The sequence below is a fragment of the Phyllopteryx taeniolatus genome, chromosome 5 (genome assembly GCF_024500385.1).
Source record: "Phyllopteryx taeniolatus isolate TA_2022b chromosome 5, UOR_Ptae_1.2, whole genome shotgun sequence".
In the NCBI taxonomy this organism is placed as follows: Eukaryota; Metazoa; Chordata; class Actinopteri; order Syngnathiformes; family Syngnathidae; genus Phyllopteryx; species Phyllopteryx taeniolatus.
The window spans coordinates 5,204,251-5,231,332 of record NC_084506.1 but is presented as its reverse complement, the minus strand read 5'-3'; the positions used below and the strand labels follow the sequence as shown (position 1 = coordinate 5,231,332).

The 27,082-nt window shown below is 39.9% G+C and overlaps 1 protein-coding gene across 12 annotated transcripts in view; it reads left to right on the top strand.

Moving 5' to 3' along the window:
• The window catches only part of ppp6r3 (protein phosphatase 6, regulatory subunit 3), a 70,368-nt gene that overhangs the window by 29,383 nt on the left and 13,903 nt on the right, over positions 1 to 27,082 (top strand). For 9 of the 12 annotated variants that reach the window (XM_061773451.1, XM_061773441.1, XM_061773440.1 and 6 more), the window contains exons 13-18: positions 6,638 to 6,753; positions 11,249 to 11,334; positions 13,229 to 13,315; positions 14,963 to 15,060; positions 15,751 to 15,805; positions 26,084 to 26,214. In XM_061773451.1, coding sequence (XP_061629435.1) covers positions 6,638 to 6,753; positions 11,249 to 11,334; positions 13,229 to 13,315; positions 14,963 to 15,060; positions 15,751 to 15,805; positions 26,084 to 26,214 — 573 coding nt within the window. The remainder of the gene's footprint in view (positions 1 to 6,637; positions 6,754 to 11,248; positions 11,335 to 13,228; positions 13,316 to 14,962; positions 15,061 to 15,750; positions 15,806 to 26,083; positions 26,215 to 27,082) is intronic. The other 3 variants (XM_061773448.1, XM_061773449.1, XM_061773450.1) reach the window with 3 other exon arrangements.

The window sequence follows — 27,082 nt, the reverse complement described above, 5'->3', positions numbered from 1 at the left end:
TTTTATACTATTATGTAATTTAAAAAATGTCATTTAATGAACTTTAATTCATTTAATTTAATGGTAAATGGATTGCAGTTACATAGCGCTTTAGCTACACTATCACAGTACCCAAAGCGCTTTACGAAGCCTCATATTCACCCATTCATGCTCACAAGCATACACCAATGGGCGGCCGCTGCCATGCAAGGCAGCTGCAAGGCCTGCTGGGAGCAAATTTGGGTTCAGTGTCTTGCCCAAGGAGACTTCAATATGCAGACAGTTGGAGCCGGAATTCAAACCGTCGACCCTTCGGCCACTGGACGACAAGCTCTACCGATTGAGCCACGGCCGCCTGCTCCTTTAAGATAAAGGAATCTGCTACAGGCTGTTATTTTGCTCTGTAATTTGTAGACGGTTTCTAACACAGACAGTAATAAGATATAGAATTATAGTTTCTGATATGGCCAGCCGCTCAGGGTGGCATTCTGTGGGGGGTGGCGGCACTCCCCCACACCCTTGGAAATTGGCCAAGGGGGTGCAATTGACGGCCGTCGCACATGGCGCCATTCAGTTCAGGACCGCCTGTAACCACCGTTGTTGCTGTTATTGCATATACATTTGTATTGACAACAAATCCAGCCTCATTTTTTGTTTCTTTTCTTTTGTTTTTTTTGTACAGCTTCTGAAATTGTCCTCCACATACAGTATTACACATGGGATACAATGGAAAATGTAGTTATGAGGCCGAGTATGAGCGTGTGAGAACTGAACATATCAAACATCCGGCTAACTTTCTCTCGCTTATTCCGCCAAGAACAATCTAATCGTCAGCTTTACATCAAACCTCAAAAAACAAGAATAATAGTAGTTAATCACATCAATATACTGTAATTGTCAATTGTGTCGAAATGGAGAAACATTTTGATCATTGTAGGAAGTACACAGAAGAGGAGTGGAAAGACAAGTATGCGTTCATCCTACCTGCGTTTATAAATGCCAAGCCAACTTGGCAACTTTGCAATCCTGCAACTCGAGCGAGGGGCACACAATATATAGCTACTCGAGCGAGGGGCACACAATAAATAGGAATAAAAGCCTGTGCCGTGTCACTGAAACAAACAGTGGGGGGAAAAAACTATTTAGTCAGCCACCAATTGTGCAAGTTCTCCCACTTAAAAAGATGAGAGAGGCCTGTAATTTTCATCATGGGTATACCGCACCTATGAGAGACAAAATGAGGACAAAAAAAAATCCAGAAAATCACATTGTCTGATTTTTAAATAATTTATTAGCAAATTATGGTGGAAAATAAGTACTCTTCACAAGATTTTCTCACACTGTTGCTGGTATTTTGGCCCATTCTTCCATTCAGATCTTCTCTAGAGCAATGATGTTATGGGGCTGTCACTGGGCAACACAGACTTTCAACTCCCTCCAAAGATTTTCTATGGGGTTGAGATCTGGAGACTGGCTAGGGCACTCTAGGACCTTGAAATGCTTCTTACAAAGCCACTCCTTCGTTGCCCGGCAGTGTGTTTGGGATCATTGTCATGCTGAAAGACCCAGCCACGTTTCATCTTCAATGACCTTGCTGACGGAAGGGGGTTTTCACTCATTCATTCTTTCCTTTACACGGATCATTCGTCCTGGTCCCTTTGCAGAAAAACAGCCCCCAAGCATGATGTTTCCACCCCCATGCTTCACAGTAGGTATAGTGTTCTTTGAATGCAGCTCGGCATTCTTTCTCCTCCAAACACAAGTTGAGTTTTTACCAAAAAGTTATATTTTCGTTTCATCTCACCATATGACATTCTCCCAATCCTCTTCTGGATCATCCAAATGCTCTTGAGAAAACTTCAGACGGGCCTGGACATATTGTACAGGATTTGAATAATGTAGTGAGTAGTGTGTTACTGATGGAAGCCTTTGTTACTTTGGTCCCAGCTCTCTGCAGGTCATGCGCTAGGTCCCCCCGTGTGGTTCTGGGATTTTTGCTCACCGTTCTTGTGATCATTTTGCTCACAGGGTAAGCTCTTGCGTGGAGCCAGATCAAGGGAGATGATCAGTGGTGTTGTATGTCTTCCATTTTCTAATAATTGCTCCCACAATTGATTTCTTCACACCAAGCTGCTTACCTACTGCAGATTCAGTCTTCCCAGCTTGGTGCAGGTCTCCAATTTTGTTTCTGGTGTCCTTTTGACAGCTCTTTGATCTTGGCCATAGTGGAGTTTGGCGTGTGACTGTTTGATGTTGTGGACAGGTGTCTTTTATACTGATAACGAGTTTAAACATGTGCCATTAATACAGGTAACGAGTGGAGGACAGAGGAGCCTCTTAAAGAAGAAGTTACAGGTCTGTGAGAGCCAGAAATCTTGCTTGTTTGTAGGTGACCAAATACTTATTTTCCACCATAATTTGTTAAGATTTGAACTCCTCCACTTGGCAAGTTCTCATCCCTGCTGAAAGCCGCTGCTCTTCCGCATTGAGAGGAGCCAGATGAGAGGTGGCTCGGGCATCTGTTTAGGATGCCTCCTGGACGCCTCCCAGGTGAGGTGTTCCGGGCACGTCCCAACGGGAGGAGACCCCGGGGACGGCCCAGGACACCTGGAGAGAGTATGTCTCTCGGCTTGCTGGAACTGGAGGAAGTGGCTGGGGAGAGGGAAGGCTTCCTTGCTCAAGCTACTACCCCCGCGACCCAACCTCGGATAAGCAGAAGAAAATGGATGGATGGATAGAATTTGCTGATTTTCTGGATTATTATTATTATAAATTTTTTTTCTCGTCTCTCATAGGTGAGGAATACCGATGATGAAAATTACAGGCTCTCTCATCTTTTTCAGTGGGAGAACTAGCACAATTGGTGGCCGACTAAATACTTTTTTGCCCCACTGTATATCAATATATAATAGGTATAGTCATGCTAAAAAATATTGGCACTCCTGGGGTGCTATTATTTTTAGCCATGGCTGTATAAAAAGACATGCTTTGAACATACCGTCACATCGACCCATTGGCCACTCTGTTTCTGTTGTACAGCTGCTACTTGGCTGCTCTTTATCGTCGCTATCAGGTTCTGACCTCCTGATCGGCTAAAAATTGTACGGTTTGATGATGCCAAGTTCAGTTGGGTGCTCCTGTACGTCCTCCTCATATTCCAACATGTTGCTCGCCATTGTGTATAGTGTGTAGCGCGCTGTGATTGTCAATTGCAACGTCACTTCTGGTAGCCCTTGTGGTAGATAGAGTAACCACACCCCGGTGTCTTGAGCTTCGGGTATGTTCGGGGGGTGCTCAATACGCGTAATAAAAACCTCCTTTTTAGCCAAAATATAGTTGATAACTTTCTGGAGGTTACGTGCATGTACAGTCGGTATGGAAAGTATTCAAGACCCCCTTACATTTTTCACTCTTTGTTATATTGCAGCCATTTCCTAAAATAATTTGTTAATTTTTTCCCTCAATGTACACACAGCACCTCATATTGACAGAAAAAAATGTAATTGTTGAAATTTGTACATATTTATTAAAAAAGAAAAACTGAAATATCACACAGTCTTAAGTATTCAGACCCTTTACTGTGACATTCATATATTTAACTCAGGTGCTGTCTATTTCTTCTGATCATCCTTGAGATGGTTCTACACCTTCATTGGAGTCCAGCTGTGTTTGATTATACTGATTGGACTTGATTAGGAAAGCCACACACCTGTCTGTATAAGACCTTACAGCTCACAGTGCATGTCAGAGCAAATGAGAATCATGAAGTCAAAGGAACTGCCTGAAGAGCTCAGAGACAGAATTGTGGCAAGGTACACATCTGGCCAAGGTGATAAAATTTTTTTGCTGCACTTAAGGTTCCAAAGAGCACAGTGGCCTCCATAATCCTTAAATGGAAGACATTCGGGACGATCAGAACCCTTTCTAAAGCTGGCCGTCCGGCCAAACTGAGCAATCGGGGGGGGGGGGGGAGCCTAGGTGAGAGAGGTAAAGAAGAACCCGAAGACAACAACAAGACAATGACCCTAAGCACACAGGTAAAATAACAAAGGAGTGGCTTCAGAACAACTCCGTGACTGTTCTTGAATGGCCCAGCCAGACCCCTGACTTAAACCCAATTGAGCATCTCTAGAGAGACCTGAAGATGGCTGTCCGCCAACGTTCACCATCCAACCTGACAGAAGTGGATTTGCAAGGAGGAATGGCAGAGGATCCCCAAATCCAGGTGTGAAACAGTTGTTGCATCATTCCCAGAAAGACTCATGGCTGTATTCCCTCAAAAGGGTGCTTCTACTAAATACTGAGCAAAGGGTCTGAATACTTATGGCTGTGTGATATTTCAGTTTTTCTTTTTTAATAAATATACCACTTAAGGTTCCTAAGAGCACAGTGGTCTCAATAATCCTTAAATGGAAGACGTTTGGGACGACCAGAACCCTTCCTAGAGGTGGCCATCCGGCCAAACTGAGCAATCGGGGGAGAAGAGCCTTGGTGAGAGGTAAAGAAGAACCCAAAGATCACTGTGGCTGAGCTCCAGAGATGAAGTCGGGAGATGGGAGGAAGTTCTAGAAAGTCAACCATCACTGCAGCCCTCCCCCAGTCCGGGGCTTCATGGCAGAGTGGCCCGACGGAAGCCTCTCCTCAGTGCAAGACACACGAAAGCCTGCATGAGTTAAAAAAAAAAAAACACCTGAAGTACTCCAAGATGGTGAGAAATAAGATTCTCTGGGCGGATAAGACCAAGATAGAATTTTTTGGCCTTAATTCTAAGCGGTATGTGTGGAGAAAACCAGGCACTCCTCATCACCTGTCCAATACAGTGAAGCATTGTGGTGGCAGCAACATGCTGTGGGGGTGTTTTTCAGCTGCAGGGACAGGACGACAGTTTGCAATCGAAGGAAAGTTGAATGCAGCCAAGTACAGGGATATCCTGGATGAAAACCTTCTCCAGAGTGCTCAGGACCTCAGACTGGGGTGAAGGTTCACCTTCCAACAAGAAAATGAACAATGACCCTAAGCACACCGCTAAAATAACGAAGGAGTGGCTTCCGAACAATTCTGTGACTGTTCTTGAATGGCCCAGCCAGATGCCTGACTTAAATCCAATTGAGCATCTCTGGAGAGACTTGAAAATGGCTGTCCACCAACGTTCACCATCCAACCTGACAGAACTGGAGAGGATCTGCAAGGAGGAATGGCACAGGATCCCCAAATGCAGGTGTGAAAAACTTGAATCATTCCCAAAAAGACTCATGGCTGTATTAGCTCAAAAGGGTGCTTCTGCTAAATACTGAGCAAAGGGTCTGAATACTTATGACTCTGTGATATTTCAGTTTTTATTTTTTAATAAATCTGCAAAAATGTCAACATCCATCCACCCATTTTCTGAGCCGCTTATCCTCACAAGGGTCGCGGGAGTACTGGAGCCTTCGGGCGAGAGGCGGGGTACACCCTGAACTGGTTGCCAGCCAGTCACAGGGCACATTTAAACAAACAACCATTTGCACTCTTATTAACACCTACGGGCAATTGTGAGTCTTCAATTTAGAGGTGTGCCCGGAGAAAACCCACGCATGCACGGGGAGAACATGCAAACTCAACACAGGCGCGGCCGGGAATTGAACCCCGGTCCTCAGAACTGTGAGGCAGACGCTCTAACCAGTCGACGACCGTGCTGCCAAATTTCAACAATTCAGTTTTTTTCTGTCAATATGGGGTGCTGTGTGTACATTTAATGAGGGGGAAAAAATAAATGATTTTAACAAATGGCTGCAATATAACAAAGGGTGAAACATTTAAGGGGGTTTGAATACTTTGCGTACCCACTGTATTGCATAACATATAAACAATACCAATATGAATTTTAACTGACCCCATAACATCTTTGTCATCTGACCTTTAAATTGACAGCGGGCCAATTTTGTCCTGTGCGCCGCTAGTTGCCGACCTCTGTTGTAGAGGATGGCCAGATACAGTATTTACTTAATGGGTTGCTATTGCAAACCATTTCATTTTGGAGTTAATGAATTGACTTTTTTTATTGAAATGTTTTACCTCATTTTTTTTCTTCTTTGATTTGTTTCTAGTTGTGTTTGCTGTTACTGTGTGAAGAATAGGATATTGCTCTTTGTCGCAATACTAATATTCCTTGTTCCCATCAAAGAGTTCAGAGTAGCATTCTTATGTGCTTTAATTTTCAGTGATAAGGGAACAAGGAGTGTGTAAATGTAGTCATCAAAATAGTTTTGTCTGATAAAATGGAGAACAAGTGAAGCCGCTAGGAATGAGGCGGGAAGCCTAGAGGACGCCAACAAATGTCCCACCATGACTTGATGAACCAGGGAGGCCAGTGAAGGGGCATGAGTGTGGGTGTGATGTGTCACCAGGGCTTTGAGCAGGTGAGAACCCTGGCAGTCGTGATCTGGGCCTATAAGAGCACCAGAAATGGCGAGGAGGATACTGGTATGTGTCCTGGGTTGGCATCGATAAGGAGGTCGTCTTTGGTGAAAATGGGAATTCAAAGGCCGCTCGACAATGTGCAAAGCATACAGTAAATACCAAGAAAACAAATATAAAACGGAGGTCAAAGACGTTTTTTTTCATTTGGTTGTTACGTGTGCTCACAAGATTCATGGATGGCATTTTCTTTTGTGTTTAGGGCAGAAGGTGGCCGGCGGCGAGGCTACATGGGTCATCTCACCAGAATAGCTAATTCAATAATTCACAACTGTGACAAAGGGCCTAATGGATTGCAGATACAACAGCTCATCTCTGGTAAGAACACTTTACATCTGTATCACATCTGTATACAAGCAGTAGTTGTTTAGCAGTTGGAGAGCATATACACCCAATATATTGTATATATAGTGATAATCGTAGTTTTTGACCCTTCATAACTGTCCGATTTAATATGTTGGCATCGATTTTATTTTCCATACATGGTGCATCGAGATTCGAGTGACCCCACTTGTTTTTCGAGATACGAGCCATAGATTGACCGGGTTTTTGCTTGCTCCAACTTGAGAAATGAGTGCTGTGTGGCTGCAGGAGGCCCCATTCACTTACCAAGCAGCACTTTGGCTGATATAATTAGTAAATATTCCTCAAAAAAGAAGCTAGACATTGTCACTACTCATTGGATTTTACTTTAACTATAAAACAAAAAGATTGACACAAAGAGATACAGACACTTCCTGCTAACACAGTGGTTCTTAACCTGGGTTTGATCGAACCCCAGGGGTTCGGTGAGGCATTCGCTGGGGTTCAATGGAGGACTCAACACACATGGTGTGTGTACATGTATCCGTAAAAAGCCTTTTTAGACTGCATTTTGAATGCATTGTTCATGCCGTTCAAAACGCAACGCTGCGGCAAGGTGGGCGTTTACCATTGCGGTGCTGCGCCTCGAGTTGAAATCTTTATTTAACAACATTTCAACTCTACGCTTGAGTAGCATTGCTGTGGCATCAGACAGCGCATCCAATAATAAAAAAGAGCCCAAAATTGTTTTTAAATGAAGCCTTTTCGCGGATTGTAGAAATAAAGTAAAGGAACAGATTTTGTTGTGAATTTTCACAACGAAGTCCGTTCCTCTGACGTGAGTGGCACTTACCAAGGGGAATGGCAACAGCAAGATTCACATTCACTTACAGTAAATTTTCATTGAATTGAGTTTTTTTTTTTTGCGTGAAAAATAAAAAAATAAAGAGAATGACAAATATAATAATAATAAAACAACAACCTCGACAACAAAGAATACAGAAGTCAAAATTTTACTTTTACACTTAATAGACAAAATAGTCTCATTGTCAGATGGCACACTACCCAGGCAAAGGAATCAAGAATCTAGATTTAGCATGTTGAGGAAAGGTGCACAGCTATCTACACATGTATGTAATACATTTTTTCGTTCTGCTGATATTTTTTTTAACGCAATATATTCTATGATGAGATTTAGCCAGTGATTGATGTTATTAGCCTGTTTGTTTTTTTCAGTTTAATAGAATCGTTTTCTTAGCTGTAGCTAACGCGACCAGTAATGATTGTCAATATTTTATTAGGGAGGTCGATAGTGCTTAAGTCCCCAAGTCTGCACAGTCTTGGGGAAAGTGGAATCCTGCAATTCAAAATAGAAGGGAGTTTCTGTGTAACCAAAGAGCGTGGTGGAAGCTGAGACAGGACGAGTGTTGTGGAGCTTTTCAGGAAGAGGTGAGACAGGCTCTCGGTGGATGGGAGGAGCTTCCAGAATACTGGACCACTACAGCCAAGGTGATCAGAGAGGCAGGCAGGAGAGTACTTGGTGTATCTTCTGGCAGGAAAGGAGAGAAGGAGACTTGGTGGTGGAACCTCACAGTACAGGAAATCATACAAGGAAAAAGGTTAGCTAAGAAGAAGTGGGACACTGAGAGGACCGAGGAGAGGCGAAAGGAATACATTGAGATGTGACACAGGGCAAAGGTAGAGGTGGCAAAGGCCAAACAAGAGGCATATGATGACATGAATGGCAGGTTGGACACTAAAGAAGGAGAAAAGGATCTATACATGCTGGCCAGACAGAGGGATAGAGATGGGAAGGATGTCCAGCAGGTTAGGGTGATTAAGGATAGAGATGGAAATATGTTGACTGGTGCCAGCAGTGTGCTAGCTAGATGGAAAAAATACTTTGAGGAGTTGATGAATGAGGAAAATGAGAGAGAAGGGAGAGTAGAAGAGGCAAGTGTGGTGGACCAAGAAGTGGCAATGATTAGTAAGGGGGAAGTTAGAAAGGCATTAAAGAGGATGAAAAATGGAAAGGCAGTTGGTCATGACATTCCTGTGGAGTTATGGAAGCATCTAGGAGAGGTGGCTGTGGAGTTTTTGACCAGCTTGTTCAATAGAATTCTAGCGAGTGAGAAGATGCCTGAGGAATGGAGGAAAAGTATGCTGGTGCCCATTTTTAAGAACAAGGGTGGTGTGCAGAGCTGTGGGAACTATAGAGGAATAAAGTTGATGAGCCACACAATGAAGTTATGGGAAAGAGTAGTGGAGGCTACACTCAGGACAGAAGTGAGTATTTGCGAGCAACAGTATGGTTTCATGCCTAGAAAGAGTATAACAGAGTATTATTTGCCTTGAAGATGTTGATGGAAAAGTACAGAGAAGGTCAGAAGGAGCTACATTGTGTCTTTGTAGATCTAGAGAAAGCCTATGAGAGAGTACCCAGAGAGGAACTGTGGTACTGAATGCGGAAGTCTGGAGTGGCAGAGAAGTATGTTAGAATAATACAGGACATGTACGAGGGCAGCAGAACAGTTGAAAGTGTGCTGTAGGTGTGACAGAGGAATTTAAGGTGGAGGTGGGACTGCATCAGGGATCAGCCCTGAGCCCCTTCCTGTTTGCAGTGGTGATGGATAGGCTGACAGATGAGGTTAGACTGGAATCCCCGTGGACCATGATGTTTGCAGATGACATTGTGATCTGCAGTGAAAGCAGGGAGCAGGTGGTGGAACAGTTAGAAAGATGGAGGCATGCACTGGAAAGCAGAGGAATGTAGATTAGCCGAAGTAAGACAGAATATATGTGCATGAATGAGAGGGGTGGTGGGGGAAGAGTGAGGCGACAGGGAGAAGGGATAGCGAGGGTGGAGGACTTTAAATACTTGGGGTCAACCGTCCATGTGTATGTGTTCACTGTGATGGGTAAAATGCAGGGAACAAATTTCGTGTGCATGCATGCAGGTTCATGACAATAAAAGGTGATTCTTCTTCTTCTTCATCCCTGTAATTACAAGGTACAGAAAGTTTGTCAAAGAAATATGGCACAAAAAAGTAGAATGACAAACTTAGTGAGGATAGAAATGTGAATCTATCAAAAACAGTCAAAAACTGAGTTGTTGACATTTTTGCATATTTATTAAAAAAGAAAAACTGAAATATCACAGCCATAAGTATTCAGACCCTTTGCTCAGTATTTAGTAGAAGCACCCTTTTGAGGCAATACAGCCATGAGTCTTTCTGGGAATGATGCAACAAGTTTTTCACACCTGGATTTGGGGATCCTCTGCCATTCCTCCTTGCAAATCCACTTCTGTCAGGTTGGATGGTGAATGTTGGCGGACAGCCATCTTCAGGTCTCTCTAGAGATGCTCAATTGGGTTTAAGTCAGGGGTCTGGCTGGGCCATTCAAGAACAGTCACAGAGTTGTTCTGAAGCCACTCCTTCCTTATTTTACCTGTGTGCTTAGGGTCATTGTCTTTTTGTCTTCGGGTTGTTCTTTACCTCTCTCACCAAGGCCCCCCCCCCCCTCCGATTGCTCAGTTTGGCCGGACGGCCAGCTTTAGAAAGGGTTCTGATCGTCCCGAATGTCTTCCATTTAAGGATTCTGGAGGCCACTGTGCTCTTTGGAACCTTAAGTGCAGCAGAATTTTTTTATCACCTTGGCCAGATGTGTACCTTGCCACAATTCTGTCTCTGAGCTCTTCAGGCAGTTCCTCTGACTTCATGATTCTCATTTGCTCTGACATGCACTGTGAGCTGTAAGGTCTTATCTAGACAGGTGTGTGGCTTTCCTAATCAAGTCCAATCAGTATAATCAAACACAGCTGGACTCCAATGAAGGTGTAGAACCAGCTCAAGGATGATCAGAAAAAATGGACAGGACCTGAGTTTTTTTTTTTTTTAATAAATCTGCAATCAGTTTTTTTTCCTGTCAATATGGGGTGCTGTGTGTACATTAATGAGGAAAAAGGAACTTAAATGATTTTAACAAATGGCTGCACTATAACAAAGAGTGAAAAATTCAAGGGGGTCTGAATACTTTCCATACCCACTGTACCCCCAAAACAAGCAGCTGAAAGAGGTTGCAGGGAAAGCCCTGGTATAGCATCACAAAAGAATCATGCAAACGTTGATATGAATGGGTCACAGACTTGATGCAGTAATTAAAAGCAGCAACGACGACAAAAAAATGCAACCAAATATTTAGTGTTACTCATTAGTCAATTGAGTCAATCTGTTCCAGTACTTTTTCTTAGCAAAACTGTTGTTACAAATACACATCCAGGTACGTGTGTCAGATGGATTTTCAAACACCTGGAAATAGAAGCTGAAATATTGATCTCGTCTCATTGATCTTTTGCTATTTAACCCATTTGTTTTCAGTCTACGGTGAAAATTAAGGAAATGGCCTCACTTTTTGTGTATGTACTGTGTATACCTGTATGACTATATATTTGTGATTGTGATTTATGTTTGTTGTAAATATATGAAGATGAACTCACTGTGTGTGACAGAGCTAAAAGTGGAGGACAGAGAAAAATGGGAGGCCTTCATATCTGGGCAGCTGGCTGACACAAACAAGAGAAACACTGTTGACCTGGTGAGTGAATACAAGCACAGTTGTCACTCTTGTCAAGCGAAGTCGTTTACTAATATCACACAAGCATTTTTCTCAATGGTTATCTCTGTAAATCAGTACAGCATTGTTTCCTATTTACTTATGACGGTGTGGTGAATTTCCGTCTATTTTAGGAATTCACACAATTATGACATTGTGCTTTATACTCAATTCAGCAAAATTGACCATTTTATTGTTGAACATTAGCTCAAAACAGACTCAATGTCGGCATTTAAATATTCAAAATAATGATAGTTGGCTCTTGTTTTCAGAATTTCACTCGCTCTCCAAAGCATACCCTCCCCTCCAAGTAGCACAGTGAGGCAAATTCCTTAGTCTTCGCTGTAGACTGAAAACCTTTGGGTTCCATGTCACAAGATGATTATGAGACAAGAGGTCAACACTTAAGCCTTTAATTGATCGAAAACACATCGTAGAAGTTAGCATTATTTGAGACGAAACACAATTTTTTGGTGAGTGTATTATAAGTATTGCAACAGAAAGTCAAAATAGATTTGAAGAGAATAAGATGTAGCATTTATTTGTACATCTTTTGCATGCTATACCTGCATCAAGCCTGTGACCCATTGACATAGCAAACTTTGGCATTGTTCTTTTGTGAAGATTTTCCAGGCATGCACTACTGGCCCTTTCAGTTGTTGTAGTTGTAAAATGCATGCCCTATATGGTTTAAGTATTAAGAGATTAACTGCAGTCTAAAACCTTCCATTTCTTTGCCCTGATGAACTCCTTTGTTGTTTTGACAGCGTGTTTAGCATCATCTTGCATTAAAAACACCAAACTGTCAGTTTTAATGACTTGTGTGATAAGCCTTCAAAGGTTTCACTAAATATTAATAATTAAAGGAGACATACTGTATTTTGAAAAACCTTTCACCTTTTTTTTTTTTTTTTTTTTTTTTTTTTTTAGAATTGCTTGTACGTGCACTTATTTTGGCCTCTGGAGTGCCTGCTCATCCATCAAGTGTGAAATTATAGAACCAAATATTTGTTATGTGCGCTGCTTGTCAGAACATGTTAATTAAACCCTCACATTTTTAAAGCAACAATATATTTTGTATGCGCCACCATTAGTCAGAATAAGGTACTCTGATTAATAATGCATTTGTGGAATAAGAATTAGACAAAATAGTTAATCAATGTAATTTGGGCGCTATGCTGGGGGAAATCATTATCAGCTGTAGACCGGACGTGACAATAGCGAGTTACCTGCAAAGCGCACCGTTGAACATTGTCGCCTGTAAGATTGCATAGACAGTGTTGGATTTACTCATTCAATCCCGTGCACACCATGGCTGCGATTAGACGATATGCAGTCATTAGAGGAAGCGTAGCAAAGAAAAAAGCGTACAACTCGGTAAGTACATGTCAATTATGACATTTGTATCATGGTTTATTACGCAGCTTTTGTACATATAATCAAATCGAATATGTACTGTAGCTCGTCGTTGCTAAATACTTACTAACTTTGTATTTCAGTAAATAAAGCGGGCAGGAATTTGCGAGCACGTGTCACATTCTTATACACAGATGCAATGTTTTAAACATATTTGTATTCATTTAAATCAACAGCAACTAATAAAGAAGACATGCACATTTAAAATATAACAATGTTTTCGACATCTTGGCTTTAATTTAAACAAGCTGTCCAGATTTCAATTATTATCCAAATTCTAAATGTAGACTACAACTAGTTTGATACTAGACAAATACTCCAATACTTGGTGGTTTTTGAGGCAGTCGGTATGTTTTTTTTGTATCTCTCTTGGACATGAATTAGGTTTTCTTGGTTTATTAACACCATCATATTTTGCATAGGACACAGCTTGTTTATCAATATCAATTATTCTTGTCAGGTGAACACACACCAGATCCAATCCTCAACTGATGATGAGGTTGACTTTAAAGATAGCAGCTTTCACCATGACTCGTCTCTACAACAAGTAAGACTGACAAATTGATGAACTTCCATGCATGCACGCATGTACAAGGCCCATAGTCATGCAGAAAAACAAGTCTGCTATCTGTAGATTTGTACAGTTGTAATCAGACGTTAACATACACTCAACATTGAGAGACAATGCCACCCATTTCGCCCATATCAGAAACCTCCCTGTTTGTCACTGTAAGTGCTCCTTGCTCTCCAACACAAAACTATCCTCCATCCACCTGCCATAAAAGAAGCAACATTTGTTTTGATTGCTCATTAATCAGTATAGTGGGAAAGTTTGGGTAAATGTACGTGTGTGTCAGATCATGTTTGTTTACTCGACACAGCACCAACCCACTGACTACTTGCAACCAAGTTGTTTTCCTCCACCTGTCAGGTGTTGTATTTCTGATAAAAGGGCAAAATGCGCAAAAAAATGAATTTCATAGTTGTAATATGATTGGGTGTCTGTATTTACACCCAAAGTTTGGGGAGGCACTAGTTAATCTGTCAGGACTTGGCCCATGGAACCCAGTGATGACAGTTCAAGTTCTTCTGCGGACAAAGTAAAATGGCAACTAGTTGTTGGATAGATGCTAGTCTGCTTCTTGACTACTGTCGAGCGAGGTGCCCTTAAACAAGGCCCACCTCAAGAGCCCTTTTCACCCCGACATCTCTCCTTGCATGCCTGCGTGTGATCTGGTTCTCTATGTGGTGTGTCACACAAATGGACGGCAGCGTGTGAGTTGAATTTACAATACATTTGAATAAATACATTAAAATACCTTACGTGGGTATGCACGAAAATGATTCCACCTCGTGATGATCTCAAAGTGAAATGTGACGATCTAATATTACCAAGAGGAAACAGCAGCACAACCTTCACCCAAAACGATCCATCCCAAAAGATGGCCGTGATATTGATAGGATCCATGGCATGATGAGTTTATGTGAACGTCTGGCTGCAGCTTGACTGTTTGTAGTCACATTTGTTTGACACCAAACATCTCTGTCGATAGGGGAGATGTCTTTTTAACTGCATACATTTATTTTGACTATGGTGCCTCTACAAACAAATCTTAATTAAGTTATCCAACTGCTCTTGCAAAGCGTATTTGTATGAATGCCTAAGAACGTTAACAGTAACTACATTATGCAGGAATATGACTTATTGTGTTACATGGTTTAGCCTTTGCGCAGTCAGCACATGCCGTAAATACTGCCTAGCCTTGTGTAGGCTCGAGAGCAGGGGTCACCAACCTTTTTGAAACTGAGAGCTACTTCTTGGCTACTGATTAATACGAAAAGCTACCAGTTTAATACACACTTCTGAAATAACAAATTAGCTCCAAATACCTTTGTTATTATGAATGAATTCTAATTATGTATGTTAAGACAATGATCGTGTTTATTTTCCCACTATAATTGTCAATGATTTGAAAAGGTAGGAAACAAATATAAAAATGCAACACTTTATTTCTATAAATCTATGGAAATTAAATCAAAATCATCACTTTTCAAATCATGATCACTTCTACAACATTCCTAGGAAATCTCAATGTCCCATCACTATTTGTAGAACAGGCCTGTGGGCAACATGTTGGTGACCCCTACTTGAGAGAGTACATCATTAATTAATATTGGTCTTGGGTTTTGCTAGGCGTTTTCTGATTATCAGATGCAACAAATGACGTCCAATTTTATTGAGCAGTTTGGCTTCAATGACGAAGAGTTTGCGGATCCGGATGATGTTTTGGAGTGAGTACAATCGCTGAACATGTTTTAAAAATAAATAAATAATTTAAAAAAAAATGATAAAACTGATGGGACAAGACACTGAAGACATTGCAAAGCTGGCAAGCATGTTATTGTCATATGGGGATGCAACCCTTTGCGCTGACAAACGATTGTATTTTATTGTGCCTGTCAGTCTTTCTGATCATTCAAAACAGTTAGTAGCACGTTGTGTTTTGATTTATCCAGACAGTACAGAACCACTTTGAAGTCATTGGTGTGCTGTCCCCGTACTCTCCAGAAATTAGATTTATAAAAAAAAAAAAAAAAAAAAAAAAAAAAAAAAAAAAAAAGTCTGCCTAGCCGTATCATTTACAGGACAGAAATATTGGTTTTAGTATTACAGGGGATCGCTCAACACTCTGTTCTTGTTTGTCCAGTATACCACAAATGTTCCTATAGCAGGTTGATGAAAAACCAAGAAGTACCAATAGACCCACTATTAAGTTTTAAGAAAATCTTGTTTCCTTTTTAACTTCTTTTTTTCTTATATAATACTGCAAACTTTTATCTTTCCTATGAATTAGTGTTACTCTCTGAAAATGAGTGCTTAGGTCAAAATCTTTAGTATGTTATTGTATATTGTAGTTACCTTAGAAGTACTGTATTACATAATGAGCTCTAAACTAACCATTTTTTTCCTTAACATTGCAGTATTCCCTTTGACAGAATATCAGACATCAGTTTTTCACTGAATACAAATGAAAGTGTAAGTACCTTCATTATTAATGTTGAATATTTATGTAGATGACAGTGTATTATTTCAAATTGTACTCAATCAATTATGCTGCATCAATGAGTCAAGAAGTCAAGTCTGTAATCTTGGCGCTTGAATCGAAAGTCGCGTTCACACTGTAGTTTAAATCAGTATTTCATATTAAGTATATTGATGGAATTAAAACCTACCTACAGTATTTAAAAAGAGGTTGAACATTTAAAAGTTGACAGTTGTAAACATTGACTACCGAGTAAATAAATTAACTGAAAATAATGCATCTGTATTGTGTGAATCCATCACAAATAATATTGGCAATATATAAAGTAAACGTCAACTGTGCCTCTGGTTACCTTCAGCAAAGTGGCTGTACTTTAGGTGACTGTGCTGACAATGCATACGTAGTACAGTGCAATAGTTTGTCATCAACCTGATTTGATGAAAATGGCCTAAACACGATGTAGGCAATGTTATTTGTTTATATTTGCTGTTCATTGAAAACATTTAGGTTAGACATCACCAGATGAATATGATATTAACATTTCAACTATTACTTCCTGGTATTTTGTTTGGATTGGATACACAATTTAGAAGACAGTAGAAGCATTATTTGTAACGAAACACCAATTTCTTTTGGGTGAGCAAAGGTGTCGGTACAATTAAACTAAAATAAAATTGAGTGAACTCCTTCGTTGTTAACTTTAGCCTTTATTTATACTTTTCCAGCTTTTTAAAAAAAAAACATTTCGTGTAAGGCTGTCACAACTGTCACCTCTTTTTAGAATGTTATCTTAGATATTTCAGCCAGTTTTTTATTTTATTATTTTTTAAATTGTTGACTCCTAACATGCATTTTAATCTAATTTATGAGAACTGGACTTCTATCCTTAAACTGCACAGGTTGGTGCTTAGTGTATGGCATAGACTGTACAGAATTTGAGACAATAAAATCCACCTTTGCTAAACGGTTAGCATTCGTGATTAGCATTAGCGAGCTAGCAATGACCATTTTAGGTTAAAAATAAATAAATAAATGCTCCCTCATCATGTTATATGTACATTGCACATCTAATAGTGTCTTAATCATCACCTACAGACACTCTTCTGTCATTTCTGGCAAAGTTTATCAGTGGCCCAACACTGAAATGTCCGTTTGTATGAAACATTGCTTCTGGCGGCGCAAACATGTTTTTTTTTTTTTTTAAGAGCTAATTTAGTGTTCGTTTTGCATTTAGCTAAACTGGTTTTTGAACTATTTTCAGTGTTTAACCAGGATATTCTTTAGCGGGTAATATTGTGTGCGCCTGTTCACTTCCTCCTTTAGTTCCACTTGGAACCCTTTCTGTTCTACTTGCTAATAAGTGGACTACTACTTGTTGTGTCTAAACTTTGGGTCATGTGCATGACCTTCACCTGTGCCTGGAGGCAGTTGCTGATGTCATAAACTGTAGTTTGGGGTTCTTTTCAAGTCTCAAAGTCTCTGTTTTGGACCAGTACTAATGTAGCCTCCACAGACAAAACCCAAATCTCAGGTCTAGTGTAGAAATTCAGTGCTATTTATTGTTTGAATAATCCATGTAATAGGACACACCTGCACAATAAAACACACCCACCAGTCATATTTTACGGTCACACGTACAGCACGTTTGTATAAATGGGTGTGTTCAAACAAAAGTCCGATCTTCTAAGCCAGCTATTCTCAATCGGTGGGTCGCTGACCCATTTTGGTGGGTCGCGGAAAAAAAATACATATTCGGATTCAGATTTTTTTGGGTACAATACAGTCGTAGCAAGTTCCCACATGAACGTCTTAGCTAAGTCACAGGAAATGTTACTCACTTGTGCTCTAGTCCCTAGTTTACCTCTCTGGCTAGCAGGCGTCACAGTTAGCAATTTTGGTGCTATGTCCAATTAATTTGTAATGGTGTTTAAAGGTATAACATACTGTACATATGTTTTCAGAGGCAATTTTGAAACAAAAAATGCTTTATTGTTAACTTATATAACAGTGGGTCGTGACTTTGCAACAATAGGAAAGTGCGGTTGAGAACCAATCTGATCCACATTTAAATACACGGAAATATTGATCTCTTCTGTCATATTCATAAAAAACAACATTTTCAGTCTGTAGCCAAAAAAAAAAGGAATTAGCCTGACTGTTCCTATATTTTTTTGGGAGGGAGTGTACAGTGCTGTGAAAAATTATTGGCCCCTTCTCAACGTCTTATATTTGAGTTCTCCCACTTTAAGATCATCAAACAAATGTGAATATCTGACAAAAATAACCCAAATGAACATAAAATGCTGTTTTTAAATCCTGATTTTATTTATTTAGGGCAGGGGTGTCAAACATACGGCCCACGGGCCAGAACCGGCCCGTCAGGGGGTCCAATCCGACCCGTGGGGATGCAGAACACATTCACTGCTATTTTTCAATAAAAGTAACTTTTGTTGCTTATTTTGTCCACTGGAGGGTCCACTGACACCACAAAAATGACATTGATGCACTTGTGAAGGCCAAACAATGCCAAGTTTCGGGAGCACACTAATATAAAATGGTGTGCCATGTTCACACTACAATTCTGTGAAAATAAATACCTCCTGTAGAAAAGATTTAAGACATTGAATATTTAAAAATTTCAGTCAAAAGCTTCACTTCAAAACAGGTTGGTTTGTTGGAGTCTTTTTATTTTTTTTCCATGCACTGCCACAACTTAAATTTTTTATGTATACATTTACAAAGGATGCATAACTGAATGGTACACGCTCACTGGTTCATAATACTGTTGAAATAATTTTTGGTGAAAATTTCATACTACTCATGATTTGTAACAAAAATGAATAAATGTGAATATTTGCCGAAAGTAATTATTTGCACAAAAACAATGGGGAAAATTTGTAATAGTTGTTATTTATGAATTTCTAAGCCAAAAATATTGTTGTCCGGCCCGCTTGAGATCTAATTGGGGTGAATGTAGCCTGAGAGCTAAAATGAGTTTGACACCCCTGATTAAGGGGGGGGGGGAAACTTCAAAGCTACCTGGCCCTGTGTGAATAAGTAATGCCCCCCTTGTTAAATCATGAATTAACTGTGGCTAATCAAATTTTTTGGTTCATTTTCACTGATCACATCCAAGCCTGATTACCTCCAGATCCGTTCAATCAAGAAATGCCTTAAATAGAACAAAATGAAGTCAGCCAAAAAATCTCAAGAAGCTGCAACAAAATGCCACGATCCAAAGAAATTAAATAATTAAAATAAATAATAAAATAAAAATATATTAAAAATAAAAACATCTGTCTGGAAAGTTATTTTAAAGCTTTAGGATTCCAGCGAACCACAGTGAGAGCCACTATCCTCAAATGGAAAAAACATGGAACAGCGGTGAACCTTCCCAGGAGTGGCCGGCCTGCAAAAATTATCCCAAGAGCACAGTGACGACTCATCCAGGTGGTCACGACGGAACCCAGGACAACCTCTAAAGAACTGCAGGGCTCCCTTGCATCAGTTAGGGTCAGTGTTCATGACTCATCAATAAGGAAGAACCTGGGCTAAAATAGCATCCATGACAGCGTTCCAAAGCGAAAACCACTGTTGACAAAAGAACATAAGGCTTCCAAAAAGACATTGGAATGATTCCTGAGACTTTTGGGAAAATATTCTATGGACTGATGAGATCAAAGTTGAACTTTTTGGAAGGTATCTTGTTACATCTGGCCTAAATTTAACACCGCATTTCAGAAAATGAACTTCATACCAACAGTCAAATATGGTGGTGATAGTGTGATGGTCTGTGGCTGGCTTGCTCCTTCAGGACCTGGACGATTTGCTGTGATTGATGGAACCATGAATTCTGCTTTTTACCAGAAGATTCTGAAGTTGAATGTTCGGCAATCCGTTTGTGACCTCAAGGTGAATGAAGCGCACTTGGGTTCTGCAGCAGGACAACAGCAGCAAGTCACCTTCCGAGTGACTTAAACAATACAAAATAAAGGTTTTGGAGAGGCCTAGTCAACGTCCAGACTTAAATTTGATTGAAATGGTCTGGCATGACCTTTAAAAAGGCCGTTCATGCTCAAAACCCCTCTATTGTTGCTGAAATAAAACAATTCTGCAAGGAAGAGGCCTAAAATGGTCTCCACAGAGATGTGAAAGACTGATTTGCCATTTTCCATTTATAGAAAACGTTTGATTTCAATTGTTGCTGCCGAGGTTGGCCCAATCAGTTATTAGGTTTAGCGGGGCGTTACTTTTTTATTTTTTTTATTTTATTTTTTTTTACTTAATGTTTCGGTTTGGAATGAAAAATACTGTTTTCAATGCAGCTATTAGAAATAGAATTTTTTTCATTTATTTTTTATTTTTAATGCACTGCGTTTCTGAACACAATTGCACATGGGTACATGGATATTGTCAGGGTATCTTTTCACTGATTAAAAACTGCCATTTTCTCAATGTTCTGACACTTTTTAAACAGATGTTTTCCTTCTATCCATAGTTAAAATACTTATTTTAGGTAACGTAGCATGAATATATGACATTGTTATATCATTGTTCCCAGTTTTTCTGTCTTTTTCATCTTGTTAATTAAATAGTGTTAGGGTCCCAAATAACGGAACGCATACTCTAGTAAGCAACCAATTGAAGTGCATGCATGCAAGAAAATTTGGATTCCAATCAAATGAGTTTCTTTATCCAACTTTTAATTACACTACACTCGCTATGAGAGCTGCAGTTAGGGCCAGAAGTACTGTATTTGAGATATGGACATACTTGGTTTATGACGATTTTGCACTTTGCAAAATTTTGCATTTATATAATACCACAATGTATTTGTAATACACTTTTAAGATGTGCTTTAAGTTTAAATGTTCAGCTTTCATTTAGAAGGGTGAACAAAAATATATTGATTATTTATGGGGCTTTATGGATGCAAATGTATGCAAACACACCAACCAGTCACGTGAATTGTAACGCCACGTCAAACGTATCAGGCAATCAAATCATTTATACAGAGGCGCTTTGAGTGTTTGTGAGACAGGCAAGCCGGTGAGTGAGTGAGTAAGTCAAAGTAATTTAGCCATCTGATTTTGACCTGCATGCATCAATCAGACTCTTTTAGAAGTGTGACTTACTTGGCTTTTAAATTTCAGTGCATTCAGTAATCTCGAGTTGCAAAGTTTTCTTTGGCATTCCTGTCCCTGATTGTTACCAGTGGTTTGCACCAAACCCTCTGACTTCATGTTTGTGAAGGGGTCAATGATACACCTACCTTCTCCAGAGCAGTCTTGTCAAACGTATGGTACACTGGCCAGAACCGTTCCATCAGGAGGTCAAATCCAACCCGTGTGGCTGGACAACATTTAAAAAAATAAATAAAAAAAAACTGTTGCTAACTTTGTCCACCGGAGGGCGCACGAACGACGTTTATGTTGTTGACTTGTGCACTTGTGAAGGCTAAAAGATGCCAAGTTTCAAGCGCAAACTCAGCCTACTTCATATAAAATGCTTTGCCACCTTAAAATAAATAAATATACCTCCTGTAAAAATATTTTAAGACATTGAATATTGCAAAATGTCAGTCAACAGCTTCAGTTCAAAAGAGGTTGGTTTGGTGGAATCCTTTTTTCATGCAGTTGCAGCCTATGTATTTTTATGCGTACATCTAAAAAGGGTGGATAACTACTCTCTTTTTGCATAATTACCACTTTAGTTTGTATGCTACGATGAGTCAGTTGAGGTTGTCAAGATTTCCAGATGGATGTGTAAATCTATGTGAATTTAAGAAGATTTCTATAACTTAACAGACAATGGGATTAATTTAGATTAATTGTTGTGAAGTTCCGTCCGAACATCTGCCAGATCGTTTTCTTTGTCTGCTATACTAACATTAACTACCAAAAGACTATTTTCTCAGTTAAGGATGTTTAATGCCAGAGGAGTTGATATCACACAGCGCTGAGAAAGATACTCTGGACGGTGGCTGCAGAGTGTCTGTTGCCCCCTAATTTATTCTCTCCTTTTATCCTGTCTTGGTCTACACCCTCGCAGGCTAACAATGCCTCAGCACTTCTCCTAAGTGCAACTCAGCGGTCTTAACTGTTTTTTTTCTTTCTTGTTTGACCAAGCTGAGGGTGCATTGATAGAGAAATTCAAGGCTGTAGCATTGGGAAGTTTACAGTAGTATACACTCGAAGACTCAGGCCTCAACCTACTACAAACCCAATTCCAATGAAGTTGAGATGTTGTGTTAAACAAATAAAAACCGAATACAATGATTTGCAAATCATGTTCAACCTATATTTAATTGAATACACTACAAAAAAGATATTTAATGTTCAAACTGATAGACTTTTTTTTTTTTTTAGCAAATAATCATTAACTTAGAATTTTATGGCTGCAACACGTTCCAAAAAAGCTGGGACAGGTGGCAAAAAAGACTGAGAAAGTTGAGGAATGCTCATCAAACACCTGTTTGAATTGCTCAGTCATTCACAAGCAAAGATGGGGCGAGGTTCACCTCTTTGTGAACAAGTGCATGAGAAAATAGTCGAACAGTTTAAGAACAATGTTCCTCAACGTACAATCGCAAGGAATTTAGGGATTTCATCATCTACGGTCCATAATATCATCAAAGGGTTCAGAGAATCTGGAGAAATCACTGCATGTAAATGGCAAGGCCGAAAACCAACATTGAATGCCCGTGACCTTCGATCCCTCAGGCGGCACTGCATCAAAAACCGACATCAATGTGTAATGAATATCACCACATGGGCTCAGGAACACTTCAGAAAACAAATGTCAGTAAAAGTAAGTGCAACTTGAAACTCTACTATGCAAAGCAAAAGCCATTTATCAGAAATTCCAGAAACGCCGCCAGCTTCTCTGGGCCCGAGCTCATCTAAGATGGACTGATGCAAAGTGGAAAAGTATTCTGTGTTCCGACGAGTCCACATTTCAAATTGTTTTTTGGAAATTGTGGACGTCGTGTCCTCTGGGCCAAAGAGGAAAAGAACTATCCGGACTGTTATGGATGCAAAGTTCAAAAGCCAGCATCTGTGATGGTATGGGGCTGTGTTGGAGCCAATGGCATGGGTAACTTACACATCTGTGAAGGCACCATTAATGCTGAAAGGTACATACAGGTTTTGGAGAAACATATGCTGCCATCCAAGCAACCTCTTTTTCATGGACGCCCCTACTTATTTCAGCAAGACAATGCCAAACCACATTCTACATGTATACAACAGTGTGGCTTCGTAGTAAAAGAGACTGCCTGCAGTTCAGACTTGTCTCCCCTTGAAATGAGAAAGAATGAGAAAGAATTCCACCTACAAAGCTTAAACAATTAGTGTCCTCAGTTCCCAAACGTTTATTGAATGTTGTTAAAAGAAAAGGTGATGTAACACAGTGGTAAACATGACCCTGTCCCAGCTTTTTTGGAACGTGTTGCAATCATTATATTCTGTTTTTATTGATGTTTAACACAACGTCCCAACTTCCTGGGAATTGGGGTTGTATCTAAGACATGTGCCTGAAGGAGGCATATCCTAACATTGTTATTTAGCTTATTAGGCCATGAATATACTGGTCCGGCCCACTTGAGGTCAGGTTGGGGTGAATGTGGCCTGCAAACTAAAATGAGTTCCACACTCCTGCTTAGACAGATGTGCTAACCATTCGTCCACGGTGCCGCTTTAACCTGCTTCATTTGTCTTTAATCAACACTTGGGAATGGGCTGCACCTGGCTTGTATTAACCCTTTGTGAGTCAATTTACCAAATAGCCCTTAAAAATGTCTGTAATTAATAAATTGGCTGTCAGACGAAAATTGTAAATTGGGGTGGGGGGGATATATGGCATCACAATACTTCTATTCCCTCTCCTAATTCAATACCGATTTAGCGAATCACATGAATCGGTCCACCTCCTGGCCAGTGGCTGGGGTGCTTTACGTGTAATTCATGTTCTATGGAACTGCATTTGACCAAACAACAACAAAACGGTGACCAATCAAGCAGAGGTGGCATGAAGCCAGTGCCTTCAACTTTTAAATCTGACCTTGAAGGTCAATTTGGATTTGAATTGTGAGGTTCTCAACAATACCCAACCCTATAGTAAAGTCTACATTTCATTCACATCATGGTTGTTTCATTTCGAATCCATTGTGGTGGTGGCAAAGTCATAAAATATCAGTCTCTGTCCGAATTCTACTGGACTCAACTGTATGAATGAATTGCTCTTGTAAGTTGACAGAAATTTTGAAATGATCCACTTCACCAAGTACATTTATCCTCTATGGTCCTCGTTTCTGTCATGTGGTAGTTCAATAATACAGTGGAGGAAATAATTATTTGATTCCCTCACTGAGTTTGTAAGTGTACCCACTGACAAAGACACGAACAGTCTATAATTTTAATGGTAGGGATATTTTAACAGGGAGTGATATAATATCAAAAAGAAAATGTAGAAAATCACATTCAAGATCAATTATTTTGCAATTCATTGAGAGAAATGAGTATTTGACACCCTATCAAAAAATTACTTGGGACTTGATGAAGAACCCCTTGTTGGCCAGTGCAAAGGTCAGACGTTTCTTGTAGTTGATCATCAGGTTTGCGCACATCTCGGGAGGAATTTTGGACCACTCATCTTTGCAGATCCTCTCTAAATCCTTTAGGCTTGAGGCTGTGCCTTAGCAACTCGAAGCTTCAGCTCCCTCCACAGATTTTCAATGTGATGTAGGTCTGGAGACTGGCTAGGCCACTCCATGACCTTAATGTGCTTTTTCTTCAACCATCGTCGGTGCTGGAAGCCCCATCCACGACCCATTTGAAGTTTTCGGCCTGAGAGAAGGAGGTTGTCACCCAGGATTTCACGGTACAAGGCTCCATCAATATTTCCCTCGATGCGGTGAAGTTGACCTGTCCCCTTTACAGAGAAACACCCCAAAGCATCCTCCTTCCACCTCCATGCTTGACGGTGGGGAAGGTGTTCTTAGGGTCGTAGTCTGAATTCCTCTTCCTCCAAACACGGCGATTCCAAACAGCTTGATTTTGGTCATACCTTCTCCCAATCATTGGCAAACTTCAAACGGGCCTGTACCTGTGCCTCCTTGAGCAGGGGGACCTTACAGGCATTTTTATTTTGATTTTATTCCACTACGGGGTTGTATGTTACCAATGTTTTTCTTGGCGACTGTGGTCCCAGCTGCCTTGAGATCATTAACAATCTCGTCCCATGTAGTTCAAGGCTGATGCCTAACCTTTCTCATTAGAACTGATACCCCACCAGGTGAAATGTTGCGAGGAGCCAAGGGAGATTGACAGTCATTTTGTTTATTCCATTTTGTAATGATTGCACCAACAGTTGTCTCCTTCTCACCCAGCCTCTTTCCAATGGACTTGTAGCCCATTTCAGCCTTGTTACAATCTTGTCCCTGATGTACTTAAATGTCCTTTTTTGGTCTTGCGCATGATGGAGAGGTTGGTGTCTGATTGATTGATTCTGTGGACAGGTGTTTTTATACAGATGACAAGTTGAGATAGGTGTCTTTCATACAGCTAACGAGTTTAGCTTAGGAGTACTTTCTTAAAGTGTGAGGACGAGTCTGCGGGCCAGAATTCTTTATTGTTGGGAGGGGATCAAATAGTTATTTGTCAATGAAATGTCAATACATGTTTATCTTTTTTTGGGTGATTTTCTGCATTTTCTTTTTGATATTCTGTCTCTCACTGTTAACAATAACCTACCATTAAAATTATGACTGGTCATGTCTTTGTCAGTGGGTGAACTTACAAAATCAGCGAGGGTTAAAATAATTATTTCCTCCATTCTATTAAAAAAAAGTGCATATTCATGTAAAAACAAAGCAAAAAAATTAACATTTATTTGTATTTAAAATAAACAAAAAGAATATTTGATTACTGTTTTGGATGGACGGATGAATATACTTCATTATTGTTGAGGATATTAAAATTAAAATAGTCAGAAAAACATTAAATTAACTATACTGTTTGCAAACAATTCCTCAACTTCAGTGGCACCCAGAGTGGTTGGAGTGATGTTAGTTTTATTTTTTTTAAATAAAGAGACTGCAAATTCTTAAAATATATATATTTAAAAAAAAGGATATATGTAACTGTATTGATCACCTTTTAGATAGCTCTGCTAGCAGGTTTTAGAGTTGTATGTCATTCAGCTTGTTAGTACACACACGATTGGTGTAAAATGTTTCTCTCACTATATGATCCCTATGTGTATTTCCCCAGGTGAAAGTAGCAATGTTTGAAGCACGCTGTAGGGAGAAAATCCAGCAGTTTGAGGATGCTGGTTCAGATGATGAGGATATCTGGGATGAAAAAGATGTCACCTTTGCACCAGAGGCACAGAGGCGCCCCAGGTCAGATAAATATGCATGGATTTTGACATGGGAACAGCTGCTGCAAATCCAATGCTGTTTTGTGTTATTGTCACATAACCGATCACCAGTGATTGCTTGTAACGCGTTTGTTACTTTGTAACGCGTTACTCCAAAATTCTCCCATCTTGAGTAACGCGTTACTTTCCCCGGGAGAGTAATCAGACAATAAAGTTGGGACCTTGTGTTAAACGTAAATACAAACAGAACACAATGATTTGCAAATCATGTTCAACCTCTATCTAATTGAATACACTACAAAGACAAGATATTTAATGTTCAAACTGATAAACTTTATTGTTTTTAGCAAATAATCATTAACTTAGAATTTTATAGTTGCAACACGTTCCAAAAAAGCTGGGCCAGGTGGCAAAAAACACAGAGAAAGTTGAGGAATGCTCATCAAACACCTGTTTGGAACATCCCACAGGTGAACAGGCTCATTGTGAACAGGTGTGTGCCATGATTGGGTATAAAAGGAGCTTCCCTTAATTGCTCAGTCATTCACAAGCAAAGATGGGGCGAGGTTCATCTCTTTGTGAACAAGTGCGTGAGAAAATAGTCCCAACAGTTTAAGGACAATGTTCCTCAACGTACAATTGCAAGGAATTTAGGGTAAAAATGCACAAAGGCTGTGAATGCTTTTTTTTAAATGAATGCCTTATCGTTTATGGACAATGTGAATTTAAGAAATAAAAAACGGTTGATTGTATAAAAAAATAAACCAATTGGGCGTATGTTAAGTGAAGGTCTTATTTTCTCTTTTGTATTCATCATTTCTCTTTAACCAAGCAAAAATATAGTTTATCCAAATACTGGATTGTTCGATAGAATTTACAGTAGGATACTC